The sequence below is a fragment of the Bubalus kerabau genome, chromosome 8 (assembly GCF_029407905.1).
Source record: "Bubalus kerabau isolate K-KA32 ecotype Philippines breed swamp buffalo chromosome 8, PCC_UOA_SB_1v2, whole genome shotgun sequence".
NCBI classification, from domain to species: domain Eukaryota; kingdom Metazoa; phylum Chordata; class Mammalia; order Artiodactyla; family Bovidae; genus Bubalus; species Bubalus kerabau.
In genome coordinates, this window is record NC_073631.1 from 122,174,855 (window position 1) to 122,194,641 (window position 19,787).

Sequence of the window (19,787 nt, forward strand, 5' to 3'; positions counted from 1 at the left end):
CAGGGTCTTCGTCTGAGACGCCCTTGGAAGCCAGGACACGAGGAAATTCAGGTCGCGTCTCCCCACTGCACCTGACTCCATCACTGGGCCATTCTCCTCTCACGAGATCCGCAGTGGTAACTTCAACCAAGAAGGGAAGGAGAAGAACTCCTCTCAAGAAGAAGCTTGATGAACTAGCCCTCTGTGAGTGTCCCTTTTCTGAACCCCTGAAGAATTGCTGGTATTACTCCTATGTTTAAAAACGATGTCTTGAATTCCTCTCGTGGTCTATCCACTACCTGTCCTGGTGTTTCAAACTCATCACCTCCTTCTTTCTGGAACACTGTGTCAGACAGAGCAGGGGCCATTTTCCCATTTTAGGCTGAATGGAGCCAACTAAGGCTCCAAAAGACCAAGTAACTGGCCTGGCAAAGGCCACAGCGCTGAGGGCTCAACCAGCCCTGCCTCCTGCTAGCCACGCAATAGCTGAGTAAACGGCTCAGCATCTTAAAGTGTCAGATTTATCATCTGAAGCCCAGGACGCTGCAGTCCGACTCACAGGGCCCTTGTGTGAACGGCTCCTGTCAGGTGCCACGTGAGGTCTGGCAGACGGAAGGGACTTAGAAGCAAGGTCCAGATGACAGACGGATGCACACCTGACTGATGAAGGGTCTGCTGGGCTGGCGAAGCTCGCTGCATGGCTTCGACGAGTCGTCAGCAACCTCAGGATGGTTTTCACAAATGCCAGGGAGGAACAGGTTCTAGAACTGTTTGGCTATGACGAGGGCAGAGGAGCCTTGAAGCGGCAGACTCTGGAGGTGACTGAGCGTCGCCATCCAGGCTTCCTTTCAGCCTGGGCCATGGTGTGGACCCTCCCCGCACTGCCGGAACCCAGCTCCGGACAGTGCGGAGGCCGCCTCCACTGTGATCTCCCACACGGGCCCCTCAGGGTGGGGCTTTCCTGGGCTCTCGGTCACATCAGTCACCCTGCCGAGTGTGCCGATCCGTGGGCGAGTCAACAGACTTCACCTCCCTTGAGGACGCGGCTCATCGATGCTGCTGACGGTAACGCAAGCCGGGAGTCTGTAGAACCCGCTGCTTGACCGCAGCTCCAGCCGAGGGAGCTTCTGCCTCTGGATGGTCTGCCAGTGTTGCCTCAGGGCCCTTGCGCTTCTCCATCTGCTGTTATGACTGCGATGGGACCATCACGCTGGCTGGCAGCAGCTTCTCCACTTGGAAGGCGTGGCAGGGGCGTCTGAGATGGGCCAGCACTGTCCAGAGGGCTGCGAGTCCTCCACAGAGACCCCACGTCGGGCCACGCTCGGGAATGACCCAGTGGTCACCAGATCCTTCCTGAATTTCGTGGGTCTCCTGATGGGTGAGCAAAGCGCAAGCATCACGGGGGCTTCCTGCAGGATGGCCGCCCAGCTCGGCAGGTGAGTGGCCCTGAAGGTGGGTCACAGGGGCCAGAGCACAGTGGGACCCCCTGTTATAACTACGCATGGACCTCACACTCAGCGTCTATGAGGGGAAGGCCTCTCGGGGCTTGGCCTGTGTGCTGGGCAGGAAAGGACCCCACAGGTTTCAGGTCGTGGCCCAGGCTGTCCCAGGGCTCCTGGGGTCAAAGGTTGAACTGTGCCCCCCAGGACCTTGGGCTGTGGCCTTGACGCAGAGCAGGGTCTGTGCAGAGGGGGCGGGCACAGCGAGCTCACAGGCATGGGTGGGCCTCACCCCATGTGTCTGGGGCCTGGAGAGAAGTAGGGAGGTTCAGACTCAGACCCGGGCAGACAGAAGGGAGCATGCAGACGTGAAGGCCGAGGAGACGGCCTGGGATGAATGCCCCTCAGAGCCCCGGCGGGCCAGCCTCGTCCTGGGCCCGGCCTCCAGCCCGTGAGGACACAGCTCTGCAGCCCGGGTGCGGCTGCCCCCGGTGCTGGCCTGTGTCTGGGCCTGGTTCCCTTAGGATGCACCGACCTGTGTGCCCTGCTCCTGCATCTCAGCTCTTCCAGGTCCCACACCTTCAATGACTGAGAGCAGGACTTTCCTACCAGCCTAAAAAAGTGAGTTTTCTATGAGGAAAGCAGGGAACAGGCACGAGGTGGGCCCTCACGAGCCTGGAGGAAGGGGAGGGGAGCTCTGCCCAGAGGCCCCAGAGGCACTGGGACTGTGGGAGGCTGCGGCTGGCCCTCGGCGGGGCCACTGCAGACACCAGCGCGCCGCAGGGTGGCGGGGAGCACGGTGTGCCCGTGTTTGCCACAGCGGTTGTGTGGCACACGCAAGAACGACTCTGCAGAAACAAGAGCGCAGACACCGACCAAGCGAAACCACGCAGTCGCACCGTCCCACCCAGAGACCGTCAGCCGGCGCACCCCAGCCACCTGCTTCTCCGAGCGAGGCACCCACCCCGGGCTGAGCGGAGAGCTGTGGACAGGCAGTGAGGGGCGCAGCCTCCGAGGGCCCGGGTGGGAGGCAGCTCAGCCATGCTTACACGAAATGGGGCAACCCTGGTCTGCTGAGCACAGGGCTGTCAGTGGGAAGCAAGTGGCCTCCTCTGGGCTGACTGAGGGTCGATGGAGGGTGACGCCCATGTCACCTCTAGCTGACAGTCTCAGCATCAACAGGGACCAGGGCGGATGTGTGACCTGAGCCTTTGGGACGGGGTCTGAGAACAAGATGAAACCCCCTGTCCCCAGGCCTTGCCAATGAGAACGCCTGGGGAAGGAAGGGGAGCAAGTCTGGCAGGAACTGAGTCACCTTAACAGAGACACACCTGCGACGGCAGGTGGGGAGACGGGCCCAGCGGACACTCAGACCGAGGCTGACGTGGCAGAAGGGAGCCGGGGCGGGGGAGATCCGCGGGGTCTGGGGACGGAGTCGCCGGGACACGAGGTGGAGCCGCGCATCTGGCTCCGCTGCACCTGTGACCGCACGGGGGGCGGCCGCCCGCACCCCCGCCCCGCACGGAAGCCTGCCTCAGGGTCCTGGGCCTCTGTGTGCAGCACGGGAGGGTGGATCCTCCAGGAAAGGAGAGCCCTCGGCAGGGGTACGGGCCAGGGCCCAGCGCAGCTGGGGGAGCACGGGGCTGAGGGTTAGGTTGAGACTTGAAGGAGATCGGGCACGAGGGGACATGGCCCAGAAGCCCCGAGGCCCTCGGCGCCTGACGCTGCAGCAGCAGATAACGTGTCCTCCTGGTGCGCAAGTCACTCCGTCGTGTCCAACTCTGCGACCCCGTGGACTGTAGCCCTCCAGGCTCCTCCATCCATGGGATTCTCCAGGCAAGAACACTGGAGTGTGTTGCATTTCCTTCTCAGGGGATCTTCCTGATCCCAGCAAATGCCGAAGCCTAAACAAACAGTCCGGTTGCTTGTTCTTTTAGACCAGGAGGTCCACCAACACGGGTCTAAGTAGTGAGCAGACGGCTGTGCTTCTCCGCATAGTCATTTCCACCAGAAAGGCAGCTGGCCGTGTCGACAGTGTGGCTTTTCGCACAGAAACATGTTCACGATGCTCTGGGCGAGCTGCGGCAGAGGGTGGGGTGGGGGGCAGAGCCCAGCTAAGTGAGGGGGCAGGACCAGCAGAACCCATGTCCACAGACCTAGCGCTTCAACACTGCCCGTTTATGCTTGTCCTTCTGCCCAGAAGCCTGGGGTGAGTCTGAATCAAGGTAGTTCTCTGGGTTCCAGCCTCCGGCTGCTCCCAGGATCCTGGCCAGGACCATCCCTCTTCAGCGCATCACCCCAACCAGCCTGGCTTCCCTCCTCCACGCCGAGGACCCTGGTGATGACCCTGGGCCTGTCTGGAAAACCCAGGCCCCTCCCCCTAAGTTAAGGTCAGCTGATGAGCAAACCTCAGGCTCATCTGCAACTCCCCCTTCACGTTGTCGCGAATGTGGCACCCGTATGAGCCCCGGGGCCAGGACGTGGGTCCTGGGGCTGGTGGTCTGCTGCCACACAGGCAGGGGGACCGAGCAGGACCCGTCAGACTCAGGCTTCCTCTCAAGAGCAAAGTGACTCTGCAATCTGGGGTGTCTGCTTCCTGTCACGGGCCTGGGGCGGTGTGGATGGCATGCCCCTCACCCAGGGCCGAGATCAGGCCCGAGGCTGACAGAGATGGCAGTCAACCTGATGGCTCCTGACGCCTCAGTCCACTAAGAACTCCAACCGAAGTGAGCAGCGAGAAGAGGGGGCAAGGAGGAGGAGGGAGGGGAGGGGAGGAGGGTCAGAAACGGGAGTACAGCTGGCAGTCTGACCCTCCTGCTAAACGCTGACCTCCTGGACGTCTAAGCAGGTAACCACTCAGTTCAGTTCAGTCGCTCAGTCGTGGCTGACCCTTTGCAACTCCATGGACTGCTGCACGCCAGGCTTCCCTGTCCATCACCAACTCCTGGAGTTTACTCAAACGCTGACCTCCTGGACGTCTAAGCAGGTAACCACTCAGTTCAGTTCAGTCGCTCAGTCGTGGCTGACCCTTTGCAACTCCATGGACTGCTGCACACCAGGCTTCCCTGTCCATCACCAACTCCTGGAGTTTACTCAAACTCATGTCCATTGAATAGGTGATGCCATCCAACCATCTCATCCTCTGTCGTCCCCTTCTCCTCCCACCTTCAATCTTTCCCAGCATCAGGGTCTTTTCCAAGGAGTCAGTTCTTTACATCAGGTGGCCAAAGTATTGGAGTTTCAGCTTTAGCATCAGTCCTTCCAAGGAACACCCAGGACTGATCTCCTTTAGGATGGACTGGTTGGATCTCCTTGCAGTCCAAGGGACTCTCAAGAGTCTTCTCCAACACCACAGTTCAAAAGCATCAATTCTTCGGTGCTCAGCTTTCTTTATAGTCCAAGTCTCACATCCATACCTGATTACTGGAAAAACCATAGCCTTGACTAGATGGACCTTTGTTGGCAAAGTAATGTCTCTGCTTTTGAATATGCTGTCTAGGTTGGGCGTAACTCTTCTTTCAAGGAGCAGCGTCTTTTAATCTCGTGGCTGCATCCCCACAGCTGTCAGCTATAACGACGGGGTCAGAGTTACGTAGGAGGAGGTCTTTACTTTAGGAGACACAGGCTAAACCGTTTAGACACATAAAACCCACTTTGAAATAGTTCAGCCAACAATGAAGTAAAACAGCCAGATCACAAAATTGAGTGGCAGCCATGTGGAGTCTGGCCCGTGGGGATGTAGGCGATCATCAAATTATCACTTCAACCTGAGGTCAAATTATCACTTTAACCTGAGGATCTGAAAACTTTTGTAATAAAAAGGGTGGGGAAAATGATGCCAAGCCGGCATTCTTTGCAAAGCACCCGCGGGACTGGGTGGCCAGGAGCCCCCTGGGGTCAGGAGGACGGGGGACGACCCTTGTCGCCCCCGACGCCCTGGCTCACCTCTGGCTCCAGGTTCTCAGGTGGCAGTGTGAAGGGGACGTTGCACACGGGGCCTTTCTTCTGTGTGGGTGTGTCAGGGCTGCAGGGCGGCGGCAGGTGGGCCGGGGTCATGCAGGGAGCAGCCATGGGCATGGTCCTTCCGGGTCCGTGCCTTGGGAGGCAGCGCCCTGCATTCATCTCCTTGAATATGATACCATCAGTGACTCGAAATCATCTGAAACATGCTTGTTGCACGGAGAGCAAACACCGACAAGGAGGCACCGTGATGAGCGGGTGTCGAGCTCCCCTAGGCTTTGAACAAGGGTGCATTTATCGGAAGTGAATGCAGAGTTCAGTGCTGAGTCAAGATGGACGGATGAGGGCTGGGCCCTGTGAGGAGCCCATCGCACGCTGAACGGACACTGGGAACATCTCGGCGGAGGAAACACAGCCTGGCGTGGCCCTCTGAAGGCTGTGATTGGCTGCTCGGGGTGTGGGAACCAGCACGCATCCAGGAGAGGGCCCAGGTCTGGCCCCCACCCCCGAGGTCCCAGGTCTCTCCCAGCCCCCGAGTCCCCCCGAAGCTGAGACTCTGTGTAGCCTCGGCTGTGAGAGGTGAGACGTGCAGACACCAGGCCACAGGAGGTCGGATGTCTCACATGTCCAGTGGTCCAGCTTCCAGGAAGGGAGTGAATAGGAGGCAGAAGCTGGACCCAGGTGGCTGAACCGTGCAGACGGTCGGCATGGCCCCCAGCCTGCCAAGTAGCCCCTCTGCTCTGGGGGACTCTGGGGTGTTGTGCCCTCAGCCCTGGGCCCCGACTCCAGAGGCTCTGGCCCTGCAGGGCTCAGCTCCACGAGGAGGCCTGGGAGCGTCTGGAACACGGCCTTAGTCTCTCCTCTGCTTCCCTTAGAAAGTTCAGTCCCAGGCAGCCCAGCCTCTGCGAAGGAAGAAGCCCGCATGCTGCTGCGGGATTTCCTTTTCGGCACCAACGTATCCACGGCCTCCCCCGTCTGGAGGCAGTTACTCAGCTCGTTCTGAGGCCATAAAAGGGGGGGGTGAAGAAAAGACAGTGGGTCAGGAATTTATCTGGACGCGCCGCTTTCTTGGGCAGCTTCCTCACACGAGAAGAAATCCGGCTCGCTGTCAGATTCAGGAGAATTTCCCACGACTGATGGCTACAGGCAAAGCCGGTCACTCCGACGTGACCACACCAGGATGTTCACCGCGGAGATCCTGCTCAGAGCGGGGGAAAGCGTCAGCCCAAGGTTTGCTTGGAAAGGAATTTTCTGTGTGTTTTGAGGGAAGTGGTGCTTTGTCAAGGATGGCGGCTGTGGGTGTATTTTAGACGTTCATTCCGTGGAAGTGTGAAGTCTTGCTCACTTTCCTGACACGAGAGTCTCAGATGAGTCCACAGAAACACGCAGGGTGTTCGTCATCACAGGGCACACAGACAGACTCGAATCCCAGCCCCTTCATCTGTCAGGTGGGGGAGGCCGGGCGGGGTCGGGGGCACGCCCGGGTGGGGTGGGGGGCAGGCTGGGGACGGGTGGGGGGCAGGACAGGGAGGGGTAGGGGGCAGGCCCGGGTCAGGTGGGAGGCAGGCCAGGGCTGGGTGGAGGAGGCCCAGGCTGGGTGGGGGGCAGGCCAGGGAGGGGTGGGGGGCAGGCCGGGGAAGGGTTGGGGGCAGGCCTGGGTGGGGTGGGAGGCAGGCCGGGGAGGGGTGGAGGAGGCCCAGGCAGGGCGGGGGGCAGGCCCGGGCAGTGTGGGGGGCAGGCCAGGGAGGGGTAGGGGGCAGGCCCGGGTCAGGTGGGAGGCAGGCCAGGGCTGGGTGGAGGAGGCCCAGGCGGGGTGGGGGGCAGGCCCGGGCGGTGTCGGGGGCAGGCCCGGGAGGGGTGGGGGGCAGGCTGGGGAAGGATTGGGGGCAGGCCCGGGAGCTCGGGGATGGCACGCGACATGATCAGCCGGCCACCGTCCTTTTTGTCACACGCGGCTGAAGCTGGTGCCATGGGTGATGCGGCTCCCAGAAAGAGCCAGGAGGGAGTCGCTCAGACCCTCCCCTGCCCCGTCTGCCAGGTAAGGCCGTGGATGCAGCTGTGAGCACATCAGCAGCAACACCCTAAAGGCCACACCTCGAGACACGGCTTCAAGGACCTTCTGTCCATCCTCCGTGTCTGCGTCCTCAACTTGACCTTCTCTCCGGTTTCATCGCTAAGTACCCCCGGACCTCCATGTCTCTCTCTTGCTATTATGAGTCAGAATCACAGACTTTAAGATGGCATACCACCATAGCATCATATTCCTGTCCTTAGCTTGAAAAGAACAGGAATATGAGGGAATATTGCATAATTCTTTTAAAAATGCAAAAAAAAAAAAGCACTTTGAAGCATTTTAAATTCTTTAAACTTCTGAGCTATATAACAGGACCTAGCACAGCACCAGCCAACATCTTGTAAATCTGCCTTCTTCTTTGAAAGACAATTTGTTTGCAGCTAGAACCTTCGGGCTGTCAGGGATGGGAAAGTTGCTGTCCGGCCACTTTGAACTTCCCACCAACCTGCTGATGGGGACGCAGCGGGTGTCCCAGCCTCAGCTGGACCGGGGCCAGTGTGGGCGGGGCGTGGGGGGTGGGGAGATATCAGGCGGGCAGTGGACCAACAGAGACATGGATGGGGTGGAGGGGTGGAGCCTGCACACTGCCCTGGGTGGGGTCCAGGTGGGTGCCCCAGCCATGCCCATCAGGGAGCGTGGCGGAAGCCCAGCAGCACTCCTGTCTCCTGGGCGGAGGGTGGATGTGGTTGCTGGGGGAGCGTGTCTGACACATGACACTGTAATGAGCACCCTGACACCCAAGTGGTGTCAACATCGGCTTCAGGGGCCAGGGTGCATGGAGGCCCACCCTGTCTACATGCTCTGCTCCACCACGGACATCGCTGCACGTGTGGAGGGAACAGTCGGACAACACGAAGCAGATCTCAAGAAGCAGCCGTTCTCCCTGGTGGAGTCTGGCGAGACCACCAGGAGTTTAATGCACGCCATCGCCCTGGGGTCCTGCTCGGGGAGGCTGCAGGCCGAGACCTGACCACCAGGTCTCCTTCTGAAAGCTGAGAAGGCAGGAGTGTGGAGGACTGAGCCGGGGACGCGTGTGCGGACGAGACTCACGCGTCTGGGGAGGCTCTGTCTGCCCGCCTGTCTCTGAGACCAGGCTCTGTGACGGCCACATGGTCAGAAACGGCGGCTTCTGGCTCGCGCTCCATGCCGGAGTCCGGCCGAGAAAGCACTTCTTGTGGAGCCCCAGCTCCAGCCCACGTGCAGGCAGCAGGCCCGAGGCTCTGGTCCGAGGGCTTCTAGGGCCCTGGTCCCCTTGGGGCTGGCCCCCCACCCCCGCTGGAGGCTGAAAACAGGCTGTCCTGCATCCCTGAGGCCCCGGCCTGTGGACCCACCGGCTGCAGGGCGTATGGCCTGGAACATGTCTCTGTCTGGTTGGCGCTGCAGGAGGGCGCTTGAGGAAGAGCCTTTGAACTTGAGTGTTTATCTTGCAGCCCTGACAACCAAGGAAACCAGAGGCTTCCACACAGGCTGACCATCTGCCCCACATGGCTACTCATCTGGGGTGCAATTGGAATCCCCCACCCAGATCCTCCCTGAGGACAAGGGCTGAGCGTGGTTGACCAGACATCGCTGTGTTGGCCAGCAGTCCTCGGTGCTCAGTTCAGTTCAGTTGCTCAGTCGTGTCTGACTCTTTGTGACCCCACGTACTTCAGCACGCCAGGCCTCCCTGTCCATCACCAACTTCCGGAGTAATGTCTCTCCTTTTTAATATGCTGTCTAGGTTGGTCATAACTTCTCTTCCAAGGAGTAAGCGTCTTTTAATTTCATGGCTGCAGTCACCATCTGCGGTGATTTTGGAGCCCGAAAAGATGAAGTCTGTCACTGTTTCCACTGTTTCCCCATCTATTTGCCATGAAGTGATGGGACTGGATGCCATGATCTTAGCCAGATGCCATGAATGTTGAGCTTTAAGCCAACTTTTTCACACTCCTCTTTCACTTTCATCAAGAGACTCTTTAGTTCTTCTTTGCTTTCTGCCATAAGGGTGGTGTCATCTGCATTATCGGAGGTTACTGATATGTTGATATTTCTTGGCGCACAGCAGGTACTTAAATATCTGTTTGTTGTTGGCTTTCCTTCTAAATATAAAACACAAATTGCAATGGCCCCTATTTTTAGAGCTCTTTAGGGAAAAGCCCTTCAGACATCACAGAACTGGTCTGAACACCAACTAAACTGTTAGAAAAACCTTACACCTAGAAGTGTGTTAAGATTTTCACAGGAGGGTGTCATTCCGGGCTCAGGTCCAAAGCCACACAGGCGCGTGTCTTGGCTCCTCCTGTCCTGTGAGCCGGGAGCGAGTCGCTGCCGTTGCCCACAAGCCAGAGTGTCAGCCACTGCGTCCCCCGGGCAGACGGGCAGCAGGAGCTGGGCTCCTGCCTTTGGGTGGCACCGCCTGGCCCTCTGGCTCCGAGCGCAGGATGGAGGCTGTGTCCTCGCGAGGGTGCTGGTATTCCCTCTGAGACCTGAGGGCTTTGCTGAGCCCTCGGACACGTCAGCCCACAAAGTACGTGCTGTCACGTCTGAAGTCTGCCTGAATCCCTCCTGCCCTCCGCCACAAACTCACTCCACGCGCGCAAGTCGCTCAGCACTTACTGCTCACGACACAGTCGGACTCCCGCCCCCACAGGGGGTGTATTAATCACAGGCCCCCACCCCCACCAGCCCCAGCCTGGAACCTGCTGGAACATGGGAGGCTGGAGCATCTCCAGATAGTGACGGAAGGCAGGAACGGCCGGGTGGGGAGACGCACATTCAGCCTGCACCGCACATCCCTTCACGCCCCCGGGGGCCTCTGCCCCTTCAGTCGCCTGTCAGCTCACACAACGTCAGGGAGATGGAGGGCTGGCATCTCCCCGTGTCCCCTCTCTTGGCAGTGACTCCTGCCAGGCAGCAGGTGCCCAGTGATGCTGGGGAGACCCGTCTGCTCCTTGCACAGCCTGCCCGGCCTGCGAGACTGCCTCGCTGACCCCACAGCCCTGAGAGTCCAAGGGCGATGGTGTGATCCCCAGGACAGGGGAGGACGAGGCTCCAGGCGTTCGGAACCAAGCCCCGAGTCCAGAGCAACAGCAGCAGCAGAGCCTGAGCTTGCTGGCATCTACCTGTGCCCACCCCCACCGCTGCGCCTCCAGGACCGGGTGGGGCTCGCAGGGCGCCAGGCACAGAATCCAAAATACGACACAAATGAACTTATTTTCAAAACAGGAAGGGACACAGAGACACAGAAAACAAACTGATGGCTGGTTACCAAAGGGGAGACGGGGAAGGGATAACAGGAGTTTGCGATCAACACACACACACACTTCAATATATAAAACAGATACGCAACAAGCTCCTACTGTGCAGCACAGGGAACTATACTCAATATTCGGTAATAACCTGTGAGTGAAAAGAATCTGAAAAAGAACAGAGGTGTGTGTCACTGAATCACTCTGCTGTACACCTGAAACGAACGCAAGGTTGTAAATCAACTCTACGCCAAAAAAATAAAAAACAGTGATGTCGGCAGAGGGGGTAGATACGGAGGAGGGAGGGCTCTGGAGCCCCATGAGCCCTAGAGGAGACCCTGGAGCGGGGCGGGCGCAGCCCCTCCCCGCCGCCCCTGAGTGGGGCGGTGCCTACAGGTGAGCACCGCCGGGCCGCCCCCCGCCCCCCGGAACCAGGCGGTGCGTTCAGGTGCCTACAGGTGAGCACCGCCGGGCCGCCCCCCGCCCCCCGGAGCCAGGCTGTGTGTTCAGGTGCCTACAAATAAGCACCGCAGGGCCGCCCCTGCAACCCCCGCCCCCCGGACCGGGCGGTACCTACAGGTCAGCACCGCCGGGCAGCGGTTCTTCGGCAGGTTCTCTTCCCTCTGGGCCACGAGCGAGCTGTTGGGCTCGGCCTGGTAGGCACACAGCGCCTCCCACTCCTTCTCCAGGCGGTTCTTGTTCTTCAGGTGGTCCTCCATGTAGGCCTGGAACAGAGAGCAAGCGTCAGCAGGTCCGCCTGCGGGGCGTGGGCCCTGGGGCGGCCCCAGGCGGAGCCCACGCTCCACCTGCGCGGACCCGGCGGGGCGGGCTGGCACCGCGGTGGGGAAGGGGCCGAGCACGAAGCAGACGTTGGGGGGGCGTGTGTCCCACATCGCAGGGCAGGGAGCCCGTGCCAAGCCCCTCTCTGGGGCTGCTGACCTCGCTCCCACCTCTACACAGAAGTCGTTTTCCTTATGACAGGCCGGCTTCTCTGAACCCACCAGGGGGATGCAGTTTGCTCTGATGGACACAGTGTTACGTGGCCGTCAGGGTTAAAAAACAAAACCCCAAACACAAACCAAATGTCTGACCCTCATCTGCTCTGATCTTAATTTTTCCAGGCACCTGCCTATGGGCAGGGACACAGGAGAGGTGGACGGGCAAACTGGCCTCCTGAACATTCCCTCCACAGACTCCAGAGCTGGTCTTGTTCACTCGCTTTACTGATCTGTTTAGTCCAGAGATGACTGCAGTTTTAAGGAAAAGAATCTCAAAGAACCGACCCAGGTGGTTTTATTGGGCCCAAAGGAAATAGTCTCATCTTCTAATGTCTTGCTTGTGGATTTTCAAATATGTCCACACAGCAAAATGAAACACACACACATGTGCACACACACACGTGTGCACACACGCACACACGGAGCCAGGTCCCTGGTCAGGCACTCCAACGTCCAGCCAAGATTCACACCTCTTCCACGCGCACCCTGCCCCTCTGTCGGCCCCTTCGTCTGCTCAGTCCAGCAACCACCACTCCAGTGACCATCGCTGCCCTTGGCTGCCCCGCCTTATCGGCACCCACCCCAGGGGACAGACGGGCACGTGAAAAGGAAGGAAGCCCACCAGACGGTCGGGCTGAGATCTCACACCTCTCAGTAAAATGTGGAGTACAGCTGGCCTGAACTGCTTTGTATTATTCACTTAACAAACACCGACTCTGTCCATGTTGGTCCGACTGGTGTGTGTATCAGTGAGTGTGCGCTGAAGCAGGGTGTGGAGGCTGGGTGCCCGAGGGCGCTGCTCCAGGGGAGCGGTCATGCTCCAGGTTACCTGGACCAGCCGAGGTGCCCCTGGCCTGTGGCTCCGGGAGGGCCACTGACAGGCCCCGGGCAATTATCACACATCCCTCGATCCCCTGCTACATCTGCTTAGGGGACCAGCGGATGGCCTTTCGTGCAGATGACCAAGAACTGTGACCATGAACCCTTTTCAGGGACAGACCGTGAACCTCAGTAGCTCACCCTCATGAGGAAAAGAAACATCACAGGAGTTCTAAGCCCACTCCCCGACACGGCCCTTGGGTTTCAGGAAAAGAATTTCAAAGGACTGACCCAGGTGGTTTGATTGGGCCCAAAGGAAATAGTCTCATCTTCTAACATCTTGCTTTTGGGTTTTCAAATATGACCACAAAGCAAAATGAAACATCTTTAAAGAAGCAACTTTAGGGCACAGTCCAGAAAATGTAAACCACACACTGCTTTCTTTGGGGACAATCATCATGGAGCATCACATATATTTTTTGTACCAGTTACTCTAAAAAGGATGGCATTTTTGCACAACCCAGTACTTAAATCTGTGTAAATCCTGACCAGCTTATTACCTAGCCTAAAATACGGTGTGTGTGGAGGTCCCAGGAAGGAGGGGAGTTCTGGGTAAGTGTATGGTCTCAGTGCTTCTGGGATTACTTTTCCCAAGACTGGTTAACGTACAGTCTCACTCGTGGGCGTAAAACGGTTCCTGGCAAAATGATCCGGGATCCTCACTTTTCTTTGGAAAATGCTGTTCACAAAGTCCATCAGGGAAGAATGAGCTTCTTTCTGAGAAGAGTTGTTTTCTAGAAGTAAGTTGTACGGAGAGTTGCTGGTTCTCTCCTCTAACAGTAAGTCTCAGTTGTGTCTATTTGTGACCCCATGGACTGTATGTAGCCCACCAGGCTCCTCTGTCCATGGGGTTCTCCAGGCGACAATAGTGGAATGGGTTGCCATTTCCTTCTCCAGGGCATCTTCCTGACCCAGGGATCCAACCAGGCTCTCCTGCATTGCAGGCAGATTCCTCACTGCTTGAGCAATCGGGGAAGCCCCAAATGAGCTTCTTTCAATAAAACACGATGGATTCTAAACTGATGAGCCTTAGAAGGTTTAATCCAATCTCAAATGTTGTCTGCAAAAGGGGCCTCACACTCGAGCCCGCGAACGGCAGCTACTGCCCCGGCACGCCCCACAGCCCGCACTCGGCCACAGAAGTGACCGCTGTGAGGGGCCCTGGCTCCCGCAACTGGGAGAGCCTGAGCACAGCCAGAAAGAAAAATGAGTAAAAGAAACGCAAACACCGAGACAAAGCTTTCCTCCTCGCGGCGTGCAGTGCCGCGGTCACCTGTGCTCGTCCTGCTCCGGTCGTCTCAGTTGATCTGTTCCGAGCAGCGGTGCTTCTCTGTTACACCTTTACAGAGCGTCGGTCACCGTGATAAATGGGCATAATTCCCATCCGCGTCTGAGGAGCCGTCGCTCCCTACGCTTGTGGGTTAGATGCTTTTCTTCTGAGACACGGGAGTGAGTTTCACGTTGTCTGTGGGGAAGCTAGGCTTTGGTCGTAAAAGAATGAGTTTTACACAAAAACAAAACCTGCCACCGTGACTTAATACCATGAGGCCCCTTCTTTTCAAGGGTGTGGGAACAGGTGGAGGGGTCCTCCCCGGACACAGTCGCCTCCTGGAATAACTAGGTAAGTGAACATGAAATTTAAACACTCTGCGTGCTCCTCCCCCAGACTGTAGGTGTTCCAAAAGCTGACCTTTAAAATACTTTCATTTAACGTGTGTGTGCATGTACGTGTGTGTGTGTGGGGCGGGGGGTAGTGGGTATGGCAGGACGGCTTAGTTTAAAAAAAAACGGTGCCTTTTTATTCCATAAACAGCACATGTAGAAAAGAACAGAAAGTAAAGGGAAGCAGAGTGAAAACAGAAGCCGCTGATGACCTCCTGCCCAGAGTGAAGCTGCAAGGCTGTGGTAACTGCCACCGTCCTTGGCACATGCGTGAGCTGCTTTTTCATGTTGCTATTGCTTCTCTGTCCTGACAGCTGCTGCCTAGGCCTTGGACAACATCAGTACTACGGGGTTTTCTCACTTGAGCCGAAACGATGCTGAGACGAGGGTCTTCCAGACGCACCGTCCTGCCGCCTGCTCCGCTTCCCGCCTCAGGCCTCCTTCTGGTTCCTGCACAGGCGGGACTGTGGTCACAATACCACCTGCTCCAAACGCCGCCACCGGTGCCCCGACAGCATGTGCTCTGTCCAGACATCATGCTACCAACCTGCCACGCCAGCCCAGCAAGAACACTTGCCCGCTTGAACTCGGCCCCCGTCACGGTCATTCTCAACGCTTCATGCCAATTCTGCCACGAATCCACCCAGACGTCCAGGTCAGTGCAGACGCCACCTCCTCCTTCAGGCCCGTCCACGCCCTGATCTCCCTTTCCCACAACCCACTCCCCACATCAGATACTCACTATTGCAAAACCCGCGTCTCTGTGACGTGAGTCCCCTTCTGCTTTGTGGGCGCCAGGCCCTCCATCCTCTCGTGAGATTGCCTGTTCCAGGCTGGGGCCAATGCCGCACGCACTTAGCACAGAGTCAGTATTTGTTGAATGACTGACATGATCTGGAAACCTGGATGCTGTTTTTCAGTTGCTAAGTCACATCCAACTCTTTGCAACCCATGGACTGCAGCACGTCAGGCTTCCTTGTGCATCACCATCTCCCAGAGTTCGCTCATTCACATCCATTGGGTCAGTGATACTATCTAACCGTCTCATCTTCTGCCTCTCTCCTCTCCTCCCGCCTTCAATCTTTCCCAGCATCAGGGTCTTTTCCAACAAGTTGGCTCCTCGCATCAGGTGGCCAGAGTATTGGAGCTTCAGCTTCAGCATCAGTCCTTCCAATGAATATGCAGGGTTGCTTTCCTTTAGGATTGAGTGGTTTGATCTCTCTGTACCAATCCAAGGACTGGTGCAAGGGACTCTCAAGAGTCTTCTCCAGCATCACAAATTGAAGTAATTTGTATTACTTCAGTTGTATGTTGTGTATCGATAACTGGCAATCCAAAATTTTTGCCATCAAATCTAAAACTTGGAAGAACTGCCCCCCAAAGTACCATAAGGACTTTGTAATGTTTCATTAAATATTTCCTGCTGCCTTCTTCCTTTCTGAGTTACCCAAGGAGCATCCATGCAACTCATGGCAAATGTTCCTGTGACAGTCTCAAGGCCTCGCAGCTGCAGGCACGGCCAGACTTCAGAAAGGCCTTCTCCCAGTCTCCCCCACTGTTTGATCTTGACCCCCTTCAGTGTCCAGGTCTGTGGTGTCTCTGTGGGTCACTTCTGTGGTCGCAGGCTGCAGGCACGGCCAGACTTCAGAAAGGCCTTCTCCCAGTCTCCCCCACTGTTTGATCTTGACCCCCTTCAGTGTCCAGGTCTGTGGTGTCTCTGTGGGTCACTTCTGTGGTCGCAGGCTGCAGGCATGGCCAGAGTTCAGAAAGGCCTTCTCCCAGTCTCCCCCCCTGTTTGATCTTAGCCCCCTTCAGTGTCCAGGTCTGTGGTGTCTCTGTGGGTCACTTCTGTGGACCTCGTGCCCTGGGTGAGCAGCCTCGTTCGGGATGTGCTGTGCGCGGTCCCACCGTAAGGAGCCTGTCTTCCCCACGGGTTGTGAGCTCCTGGGGCGTAGGGACCTGTCCTACACCAACACCATCAGCCCACAGAGGAAGCTCTGGGTGCACAGAGCAGAGCAGAGCATGACACACCAGCACTGGAGCGGGCTGGTCAAGTGAGGGAGACCCCCACCACTTGGAAGAGCCCAGTCAAGTGCGGATTCAGGGCTCAGCACCCATTGGCTCAACTTGAGGAGCTTAGATAGTTGAGTTAAGACAGCTATGTAGTTCGTAAGGGACCTTTGGAAGCAAGTCTTTAATCCTGAAGAATTGCTCAGTACGCTCCCCTGGACATGGGTTCTGGCGGGCTCTGGGCTTACGCAAATTGTGTTCTCAAAAGCCTGGGTCCATCGGGAACGTCACTCGGGCTGAGTTCAGGTAAGTCCTGAGTGAGAAGGTTTCTAAAATCTTCTTGAATTGTACTTTCCAAGAGCCTAGGTTTGAAGCACTTGCATAGAAGATAATCCCCAGATCAAACCATTCATGGAAAAAAGTCTTGAGCTTTCAGAATACGGGTTTTCTACATTTGCAGTCAACCCGGCTGACAATGACCTCTTGAGCCTTGACCACATGATGCTACCATGAGGATGGCTTTCACAGGACCTAGTTCATGAGATACTGACTCAATCTAAGGCGTTCCTCTTTAATCTTCCTCGTATTTGTGACTCTAACCTTCCAGTTCCCGAGCTCACGTGCCCTTTTCTGGCCCACAGGATTAGACTGCTTGGGTAGGAAAACGACCAAGAGTTTCTGGGCCACGAGGACCACGTGCCACGAGACGACTCTTCAGGAAACACTCTCCATATGTTGGACGAACCAGCTGGCTTCCACATTTAATAGAATCAATTTACACAGAATCCCGAACCTTTGGGACAAAAGTTACTGCATTATAATGTGGAGACGTATGTCCTTAACTTGTTAATATCACCCCAGGATTTTTTGCATGGTTTTCTGATCAAATTGTCAACACCTTCAGGTCAAGAAAGTGATTCCTAGGAATATGGAGCGTTTGGGATGCTCTGGAGTATAAAAGAGTTTTGTTAATAATCACAGGAACATATTAAGAAAATAATCACAGGCACACTTTTGTATCTTTGGGAAGTTAATTTTACCATCACTCTCAGAGCCTTTGTGAATGCCTAAGGGAGTTTTCCAATAGGAATGCAACTTTAATAAAACAGAGAAGGCAGTGAGCTTGATTTCAAAAAACTCCTTAATAATGTAATAAACAAAAAGGTTTGGTCCCCATAGACTTTTTGGGCAAACCATCTAATTTTACTTACCCTTAATATACTGCTATGCAAAAATGGGAATTCTAGTACATATTTCTAAGGTAGCTCTGGGGCTTGACTGAGTTAATATATGAATTATACTTTGTGACTATAAACTATATACAGATGGAAAAGATGGTGTTCCTCATGAGAGAATATCTTATGTCTCTTCCGTATTCTGTGACTGCAGTGTCCACGGACAGCAGCTTTATCTAAGGAAGTACAGTATGTTGTCTCCCGGGGACAGCAGCTTTATCTAAGGAAGTACAGTATGTTAAGTCTGCACGGACAGCACCTGCCAGGCGTGGCCTGAGCACACGAGGGGATCAAGTAGAGTTGTTGCTGTGAGGCTGCCTTGTCTGTGGTCAGCCTCCTGATGCTACCAAACAGGCGAGAAGCAGCCTCACCAAGCTCATTGGTCATGGTTTCAATGCTGCTTCCGATTCGCCAGGGATGGTGGTCCCTCTAACAAGCCCACGGCCTCCTCACAGCACGGATCAGGCAGGATCCTCGAGCTCCTCCCCACTACGTGCTTCTTATCACTGGGTTCAGATGGAGGTGTCATGAGCCAGTCTTGAGGCACCACTGGGAATGCCAGTGTAGAGACGTGAAGCTGAGCTGCCGATCTCTGGGTGGAAAGAGCTGGTGATGCCAAGTGGGACTGTGACCTGGCACCTCAGACCATGTCGGGATCTGGACTGTTTCACCAGCACTGTGTTACCAGTGTTGGCATCAAGGGTCAGTCTCCAGGGTCACAATCAAAGAATCCCTAAAATCATCTACTTCACCACAACATGACTAGCTCAATTTGTCTTCGTCAAACAGCAACAAGCCAGCACTTTCCTCATGAAACAGAATATCCATTCAAAGGACTGATGCTGAAGCTGAAGCTGCACTATTTTGGCAACCTGATGCAAAGAGCCAACTCATTGGAAAAGACCCTGATGCTGGGAAAGATTGGGGGCAGGAGGAGAAGGGGACGACAGAGGATGAGATGGTTGGATGGCATCACTGACACGATGGACATGGGTTTGAGCAGACTCCGGGAGAGTGAAGGACAGAGAAGCCTGGTGTGTTTCTGTCCATGAGGGTCACAGAGAGCTGGGCGTGACTTAGCAACTGAACAAGAACAAAACAAGCCAGCATCTGTGGTCTCAAGGGCTTTGGACTGTGACTGCTCCAAGGAGAGCCGCGGGCACCCGGCTCCCTGGCCCCCAGGCCGTCCTCTGCTGCAGGAGTATTGCTGCCCACCTCTGAATGCTGGGAGGATGGGTCTGGAGACCTGTGCGAGTTGGTCTGAATCCAGCCCACAGAGCTGGGATCCTGGCAGATACTGGCTGCCAAGGTGCTCGACCAAACTCACGTGGAGTGGTCACGAGAGCCTGGGTGAACAGTGCAGTTTTAGTTCTGTTAAAAGTCACAGAAATGATGTTACTTTGGCATTTCTGACCACTATCAATGGGGTTTCCCAGGTGGTTCAGTGGTAAAGAATCCATTTGCCAATGCAGAGGTTGCAGGAGGCATGGGTTTGATCCTGGGGTGGCGAAGATCCCCTGGAGAAGGGAGTGGCAACCCGCTCCAGTATTCTTGCCTGGAGAATCCCATGGATGGAGGAGCCTGGCGGGTGACAGTCCCTGGGGTTTGCAGAGTCAGACACGACTGAGCGACCGAGCACGCACGCTTGTACCACAAGCAACGAGAGGGTGACACCCTGAGAGGGGCAAGAGGACTTACTAAAGATAATAATGAAATAAGCTTTTAACAGAAAAAACTGGAACTCATAAGGAGGGCGGACCATCGCTAAAATCGAGCAAACTCTAAGATCCGGTTGACTTTATGTCACAGTGATCGGTATCCACGGAAACCACTCACGTCAGCACAAAACCGTGTCTGCACAGATCTCTGGAGACCTCTGTGGCTCTGTGGGTCTTCAGACACGAAACCAGTAGAGGCTGTCCTGGTGAAAGTCCATTTCACAGTTACACTGCCGGGAACGAGCTTCTGCCGCCGAGGAGAGGGTGTCACGAAGGAGGCGCAGGTTTTGGAAGATCCAATTATTACTCGGAAAGCTTTGTCTCTGTTCTCCACTCTACACGGGTGCCTATGCTGTTCTGCATGCACGGCCAGTCATGCCCGACTCTCTGTGACCCCCTGGACCATAGCCCACCAGGCTCCTCTGTCCATGGGATTCTCTGGGCAAGAAGACTGGAGTGGGCTGCCATCTCCTTCTTTAGGGGATCTTCCCGATCCAGGGATCGAACCCACATCTCCTGCCTTGTCAGGCGGACTCTTTCCCACTGGGCCACCTGGGCAGCTGGTGTGGGTGCCCATGACAGCAATCAGACCATTTGTTACAATAA

General features: G+C 56.2%; 1 protein-coding gene and 1 long non-coding RNA gene across 3 annotated transcripts in view; one reads left to right on the forward strand and one right to left on the reverse strand.

Moving 5' to 3' along the window:
• The window catches only part of PTPRN2 (protein tyrosine phosphatase receptor type N2), a 611,715-nt gene that overhangs the window by 48,682 nt on the left and 543,246 nt on the right, over nt 1-19,787 (reverse strand). For both annotated transcript variants that reach the window (XM_055591390.1, XM_055591389.1), the window contains one exon: nt 11,257-11,404. In XM_055591390.1, the coding sequence (XP_055447365.1) occupies nt 11,257-11,404 (148 nt within the window). The remainder of the gene's footprint in view (nt 1-11,256; nt 11,405-19,787) is intronic.
• On the forward strand, nt 5,692-7,653 carry LOC129659714 (uncharacterized). The gene is made up of 3 exons (XR_008718198.1): nt 5,692-5,869; nt 6,455-6,608; nt 7,417-7,653. It is a non-coding gene; the product is annotated as an uncharacterized LOC129659714 (long non-coding RNA).